At 44.8% G+C, this 7,941-nt stretch overlaps 1 protein-coding gene across 1 annotated transcript in view; it reads left to right on the top strand.

Annotated features, from left to right (window-relative positions):
• Positions 1 to 6,383: 6,383 nt before the first annotated feature.
• DARS1 (aspartyl-tRNA synthetase 1) overlaps positions 6,384 to 7,941 on the top strand; it is an 82,604-nt gene continuing 81,046 nt past the window's right edge. Inside the window, exon 1 of the mRNA XM_015110010.3 lies at positions 6,384 to 6,608. Coding sequence (XP_014965496.1) covers positions 6,543 to 6,608 — 66 coding nt within the window. The 5' untranslated portion in view covers positions 6,384 to 6,542. The remainder of the gene's footprint in view (positions 6,609 to 7,941) is intronic.

Genomic DNA, 7,941 nt, shown 5'->3' with positions numbered 1-7,941 from the left:
GGGTTTCTCTTATTCGCAGCCAAAGGCATCCCACCTGATTCAGCTGGTAAATAGGGGTGTTAAGATTTGAATTACATGCAGGCACAAGAGAAGTAATAGCTAAATTCAACATGACAGCAAGGCTGGAGCCAGAATGCATTTGCAATACAAGAACTCAACAAGCTTGATAATATACAACAGGACAAATACTATGTGATTCCACTTATCTGAGATATCTAAAATAGTCAAAATCATGAAAAGAGAAAGTGGAATCTTGGTTGCCCAGGACTTGGGGGAGGGGAAATGCCAAACTGTTACTCCATAGGTGCAAGATTTCAGTTTTGCAAGATGAACAATTTCTAGAGATTTATTACACAACAATGTGAATATAGGTAACATTACTGAACTGTATACTTTAAAAAGGTTAGATAATTTTTATGTGTTTTGTCAAAATTTTTTAAAAAGCCTGGCCAACTAGAGTCATTCAGGATAGAGAAAGAATCCTACACACTTCAGAGGCCTTAAAGATGTTACCCTAGGTAGAGAACATTGGCCTCCTGCTCCTCCCATCTTAAAGCCTTTACACTGGTTGTCTTCTTGCCTGGAAAGCTCTTCCCCCAAATATGCACGCAGGCACATCTCTCAGTGCCTTCAAATCTTCAAATGTCACTTTCTCAATGAAGCCTACCCTGACCACCATATTTAAAACTGCAACCTCACCTCCCCAGAACTCCTGTTTCTCTTAACTTGCTCGATTTTTTTTTCATTTTCTCATATGTCATATAATTTACTTATTATGTTACTTATCTTGTTATTTATTATCTGCCTCCATCTGCTAAAACATAAGATCCACAGGAACAGGGACCTTTATCCACTTTATTCTCTGATGTATCCCAAATGTCTAGACTAATGCCTGACACATAGTTCACTCTCAATAAATACTTGCCGAAAGAATGTATGAGCATTGGAACCAGGTGTGGTGGCTCACACCTGTAATCCCAGCACTCTGGGTGGCTGAGGCAGGCGGATCATTTGAGGTCAGGAGTTCAAGAACAGCCTGGCCAACATGGTGAGACCCTATCTCTACTAAAAATACAAAACTTAGCTGGGCGTACTGGCGCTCACCTATAATCCCAGCTACTTGGGAGGCTGAGGCAGGAGAATCTCTTGAACCCAGGAGACGGAGGCTGCAGTGAGCCAAGATCATGCCACTGCACTCTACTCCAGCTGGGCAACAGAGTAAGACTCTGTCTCAAAAAAAAAAAAAAAAAGAAAAAAGTATGAGCATTGGTCTAAATTTTGGTAACTATAGTCATCAGCCAGAAACTCTGTATACATTGAGATTATAAAACAAGAAAAGTGACTTCTGCACTAAGATAGCAGATCTAATCTTGCTCCTGCCCCTAATGCCACAAAAACTATAATCAAGAGGATGGGAGAACAGGAGAGGAGACAATACGCCCCAAAAATGCAGGAAGCCAGAAAGCAGCAGGTGGGCCAGTGGCAACCTACTTAGCAGATATGAAAAGCTGAATCCTAAGGGAGCAGTCAAGAAAGCTGAGAAGTGACCTCACTGATACCACAGAAATCACAAAAGACTCAAGACAAGCAGCACCAAATACCTCTGGAAACGGAGATGGGGCATGGGAATGATAATGACAATCTGGGGAAAGCTACACGAGAAGTCTGATTCCTGCAGCCCTCCATACTCCACTCTTTTGGCAAGAGTCCTCTCCTACCCTGACATGATGCATTCTCTAGAGAAGGTAAAAGGTGGATCTTTGACTTCAGGAACTGGGTGCTATCCCCAACTAGGGGAATTCAGTGACCAAATACATGTGGGATGCCAGATAGTCCCAGAACACTAGCGGTCAGACCTTTATTCTTCATGCAGCAGATCAGAAGAGTTTTTCCCCTGAACAATCTGACCAGCCAAAAGGAAAGATCTAAAGATACTGACACCCATCAAATGGCCCAACCAGAGCATCATACAGTAAAACCCACAAAGGACAAACCACATGGAAGAGCTCAGAGCTCCTAGTCAGCTTCTTAGCCTCCACTTTTTTTTTTCTTTTCTTTTCTTTTTCTTTTGGAGACAGAGTCTTGCTCTGTCGCCCAGGCTGGAGTACAGTGGTGCCATCTCGGCTCACTGCAAGCTCCACCTCCCGGGTTCACGCCATTCTCCTGCCTCGGCCTCCCAAGAGTAGCTGGGACTACAGGCGCCCGCCACCACTCCTGGCTAATTTTTTGTATTTTTAGTAAAGACGGGGTTTCACCGTGTTAACCAGGATGGTCTCTGTCTCCTGACCTCGTGATCCGCCCGCCTTGGCCTCCCAAAGTGCTGGGATTACAGGCATGAGCCACCGCGCCCAGCCTAGTCTCCACTTTTAACATAAGCAGACAATCAAGGATTCACCGAACACCTGAGGTAGGTCTCTAACATGAAAGACAGAGGCCAAAAATAAACAAATAGAAAAGCAACTTGTAAGAAAGGGGTTATGTAGAGAGAACACTTTTAAAAATTCCCCCCAAAAATCACTTTATTAATATGCTCAGTAAGATGAGAAGATATTATATGCATTTTAAAAGATCAGGATTCTATTACAGGACCATTCGAAGAACAAAAAGAGTGCTTTAGGAAGTTATTAAATGATGGCAATAATGAGAAAACCGCAATTGAAAGACTATACGATAAAGTTGGAAAAAATCTCCCACAAGCCTATCAAAATGCAGTAAGATGGAAAATTTGAGAGAAATGATAAGGAAATTAGACCAGCTCAGAAAGTCCAATACTTAATAAGAATTCAGGAAACAGAGAAGAGAAGAAATGGAAGGTGGAGAATCATCAAAGACATTTTTCAAGAAAATGCCCTCGAACTAATGAGCTTCCAGATGGAATGGCCCAATGTCCAACACAATGATGAATTTAAACCCACAGGCTGATAAATATTATGAAATTCCTCAGCATTAGGAACAAAGAAGGACCCATGTAGTCTACTTAGCAAATGTCCTGTGAGCTTCTTTCTTTTCCAGGGGGAAAAGAACCACATACAAAGGACCAAGAATCACAGTGGTGGCCGGACACTATGGCTCACACCTGTAATCCCAGCATTTTGAGAAGCCTAGGCGATGGATCGCTTGAGGCCCAGAGTTCGAGATCAGCCTGGGCAACATGGGGAAACCCCATCTCTACCAAAAAACAAAAAAACAAAAAAATTACCTAGTCTCATAAACCAGTCTCAAAAAAAATAAAGAAATAGAAGAACCATGGCGCTTCAACCCTCTTAACAGCAACACCTAGAATGAAATGGGTCCATGGGTCCATGAACCTACCCAAAAGTCATTTTCCTGCTCCCTAAATGTATAGTTTAGGATGGATATTATATTGGAAATTGGCAGAGTCCCACGCTGACTGCTGTCAAGACAGGAGCACACAGGACAAGCAAGGGAAGGTCAACGCCTGAATGATTCCATCAGTAAAGCTGTTAACAAGCTGCTTTTAGATTTAGATCGTTTATTATTTATATAGACAGTGAAAACAAGAATAAGCCTACAGCCTTGACAACATGGTGAATCCCCATCTCTACAAAAAATACAAAAATTAGCTGAGCATGGTGGTGCACACCTGTAGTCCCAGCTACTCCAAAGGCTGAGGTGGGAGGACCCCTTGAGCCCGGGAGGTTGGGGCTGCAATGAGCCTTGTTCCCACCGCTGCACTCCAACCTGGGCAATGGAGAGGGACCCTGATTCAAAAAAAAAAAAAAAAAAAGGCCAGGTGCATTGGTTCACGACTGTAATCCCAGCACTTTGAGAAACTGAGGCAGATGGATCACCTGAGGTCAGGAGTTTGAGACCACCCAGGCCAACATGGCGAAACCATGTCTACTAAAAATACAAAAATTAGCCGGGCATGGTGGAAGGCACCTGTAATCCCAGCTACTCGGGAGGCTGAGGCAGGAGAATCACTTGAACTCGGGAGGTAGAGGTTGCAGTGAGCCAAGATCATGCCACTTCACACCAGCCTGGGAGACAAAGGGAGACTCTGTCTCAAAAAAAATTAATTAATTAATTAATTTTTGAAAAAAGAGAAGAAGAATAAGCCAAAGGTGCCAGCTCTCTGTGATTCTTGTCCCGTTAAGGACATCACTGAAACAAAAATCACCAGATGACTGCAACATGAGTAGTGGGACACTCTGTTGCTGAAGAGCCACTTCTAGACTCCAGTTAAGCAGTAAGATATTATACACATTTTTGTATTCTGCATTTCCCTTGAGGGAAGGGGGCAAGAAGTCCCACACCTCATCAGAATCTAGGAGGTAATAAGAAACCATCCCATGACAGGCTCTCAGGCAGACAGGGAAGTGAGTAGGAGACGGCCTTCCATCCTCTCATATTCCAGCAGCATCACAAGGTGTTTTTCTAAGATTCAGGTTAGCTGCGGTTCAAGCCCTCGCCTACATGGCTTATGTGGATCCTGCAAAGCAGCCAGAGCACCACGGCCGAGCTGTTCCCCTATTCCTTGGTCTGTGGAATAGGCTACCATACTGGATAAAGCTAAGAGAAAATCTCTAAGTCACTTTCCCAGCCCCCAACTAGGATAGTAAATCATAAACAATAACACGTCCCCAAGAGGAATACTGCAGATCAGTGCAACCCTTACAGACCTGATGGTTGGTAATCTCCATCACATTTCTATTGCCACCGGTGTGGCTCCAGCAAAATCCAGACAAATTCAGGAAATTGACAGTAGACTACTGCAAGTTCAACCAAGTCATAGCCTCAGTTGCAGCTGTGGTGTCTTTACTACAGCAGATTCTTAAGACCTCAGGCACGTGACATGTGGCCATTGATCTGGCAAATGCTTCTTTTCTATCACTATCAGGAAAGGGGGCCAGAAACAAGTATATTTACAGTCTTACTCCAGGACTAAATGAGAATACTCTTATCAAGGCAACGAGGCCAAAGAAAGAAAGAAGTACATGGACAGGCCTCATGGACAGATGAAAAGGTAAGATCACTACCCTAGTGAAGGGAAAACAGATGGGATTTGTATCCAGATTTCTGATAACCAGTCCATACATTAGGACTATACCTGATTGAAGCAACCCAAGCTTTAAAAAAAAATTCCAAGATGAAGCAACTTCACAGACCCCCTTCTGTATTCGAATCCGATGAATATAATAGAATGCCTTTTTTAACGGAATGTGATACTGATCATGAATATTCAGTGTTGCTCCCCAAGGAATGAGTAAATTCTCCTGCCCCCATGAACTCAGGAATGACTATGTAACTTGTTTTGGTCAATAAACTAGGAGCAGAATGTGAAATGTATCACTTCCGGGCAGGCACTTTAATAGCTAAACTCTTCCTGACTCTGTAATCATTGAAGCATCTATCAAGATGGCACATCTACCAGCTTAGGTACCTGTGTAATATTAAGAACAGGAATTAGGACTTATCTTTTTATTGCCAGCACCTGCTAAAATGCCTGACACAAAGTAGATTTTGTAAATAATCTTTGATCAATTAAATAGGGAGTAAAATTTCATATCACCTGCAATTAGACGGTAAGCTACAGGCGGGCAGGGAGCATGGCTGTCTTCTCACTACTGCATGAGGGAGCCTCCAGAGACTTTTCACTTGCGCTGGAATCTACGTGCACGCCTTAACACTTTGTGCCAGAAGAAGACACTACAAAGTCAGTTGAAACGACGGAGTGCAAAGTCTGGCAGGGGAAACAGTATTAAACCAAATCTCCAAATTATTTTCAATTTCGATTCAAAACTTACAAATGATAGTTTTTTTAAAAAGCCTAACTTGGGAATATTCACCCATTGGGCAACCAACACTATGCACTGTCCCTAACACTGCAACAGATCCAGGCAATCAGTGCCATTGTGTGGTTTCTTGTCGTTGTCACTGTATTTACACCTCACTTATACAGGGACTGGTACCCCCATGCCGCCTTGGCAAGCCAACTGCACTCCTTTGTCCCAACACGCAGTGCAATGGATTGCGAAGAGGTCTCCTCCAACCCCAAGCAGCTACGTCGCCCCGGGGAAGAGAGAAGGCGGGAAAGTCCAAGAGAGGAGAAACCGAGGCCCGCGCTTATGTGGGTGTTTTAGTGACCAGTCTGCGGTTACAGCCGAGCAAAGTTTAACGGGCTGTTAGGAGAATGGGCAGAAGTCGCAGCTGGGACGAAACTGAAGAGAGCTGGCATTCGCCCGGGCCTACAGCCAGCCACCTGGTAACCCCAGACCCCGCCCCCAGAGCCAATCCAGCGAAAACTACCGGGAATTCCCTCCAACTCCAGGAAAACTCCCGGAGGGGCGGGGCAAGAGTGGGAGGAGACCCCGCGCGCGGCCGCCGGCGCTTCGGGATCTCGAGATAGCCGCAGCTCTCGCGATCTTTCCGGAGCCGCCCCTCCACGCGGAGTCCAGGAGCTTGTGCTGAGACCCGAGGGTCGGGAGGGCGGAGACTGGGAGGGAGGGAGAAGCCACTTTGGCCTGCCGTACGGAAGCCTACGAGGGAGGGTGGTGTCCACTGCCCAGTTCTGTGTCCCGATGCCCAGCGCCAGCGCCAGCCGCAAGAGTCAGGAGAAGCCGCGGGAGATCATGGACGCGGCGGAAGTGGGTTTCCTCCTTTCCCTGGGCCTGGGAGGACAGACCCCTGGGCCGGACCGCGTCGAGGGAGGGAGGAGGGGGAGCGGGACCCTCGGGGTCCTTATCAGCACTTTCTCCGCAGGCTGCGAGCATGGGGTCCGGGCGCCTAGAGCCCTTACCCCAGCAGTGGGACCAGACCCTCTCCGGACCGCGTTTCTCGCGGGGTCACCTGGGAGTTTGGCCTACTAGAAGCGTGTCCCCCGGGTGGGGAGGACGGGAAGAACCAGCCGCCCCGGAAGTAGGAGCGCGGCGTCACACTTGAGCCTCTCTGGGTTAGGCACGTCCTGCACGTAATGCACAATCCGTCGGAAAATTTTAATAAGCACTAGTAATCGATATGTACTCAGCCCTCGTGTTCCTGATGCTTTAGCAAGTAATGACAGTACTTAGCAAAACCATCTGCCAATATGTTTAATGACCATTTCCCATGTGACAGCTTTAAAGAGCACATGTCATTTTTATTTACTTTCTCCCTCTCAGTGACCCGGTAAGGTAAGTAACAGGAGTTACTGAGAATGCGTTTGAGGTGAAGTGACCCCAAATCACGTGGATAATTCATAACACCCAGTGATCCTTTGGTGCTTTTCAGAAATCAAAGTTTGAAACCATCCGACAAGTTATGTGTGCTGTAGTACTGTTAAGCCTTAATTTCCGCCTGGCTCCCTAATTTTTCTATAAGGAGTTCTGAATTTGTGGTAAGCAACATGAGAAATAGGTCATCTTAGAATACTAAATGAGGAAGAGTCACTGAAATATTAATAGTACTCCTTAGAATGAATGCAACTTTTATGTCTTCAAACAGTTTAATCTTATGTTGCCCTCAGGCTTCATTGTGTGACTGTATCTCTCTCCTCTTTCCAGGGTTATCTTTTTCTTTAAATTGTTCAGAAAGCACCTTAAACATATCTGGTTTTATTTTGGTGTAAACACAAAATCCAGCATCCTCCTGATCTAAAGGAGAGGATTCCAACAGGTAGCTGTAAAGTGACAGAAACTTAATTGTTTCATACAGATATTAAGTTACCTTGTAAAAATCTAGGGCAATTATTTTTGTGTATTCTTAATCTGGTTAATTACATAAACTATCAGTGTACCCTTACAGATAGTATAGGTCTAGATACAAGGTAGACATTGTGGCAGAGTTATGCCATTTTATAGCTAGAAGAATCTTAGATCATTTTAGAGGTAAAGTAAGATTGAAATAAAGGCCACTTATCTATTTAATAAGTATATTTTGTTAACAGATTGGACCCTAGGTCTCCTGTTTCCTGTTCCTAACTCTAATCTGTAACAAGAAATT

The sequence above is a fragment of the Macaca mulatta genome, chromosome 12 (genome assembly GCF_049350105.2).
Source record: "Macaca mulatta isolate MMU2019108-1 chromosome 12, T2T-MMU8v2.0, whole genome shotgun sequence".
Lineage (NCBI taxonomy): Eukaryota > Metazoa > Chordata > Mammalia > Primates > Cercopithecidae > Macaca > Macaca mulatta.
Note: the sequence above shows the minus strand (reverse complement) of the source record. Positions and strands in the feature narration are given on the sequence as shown.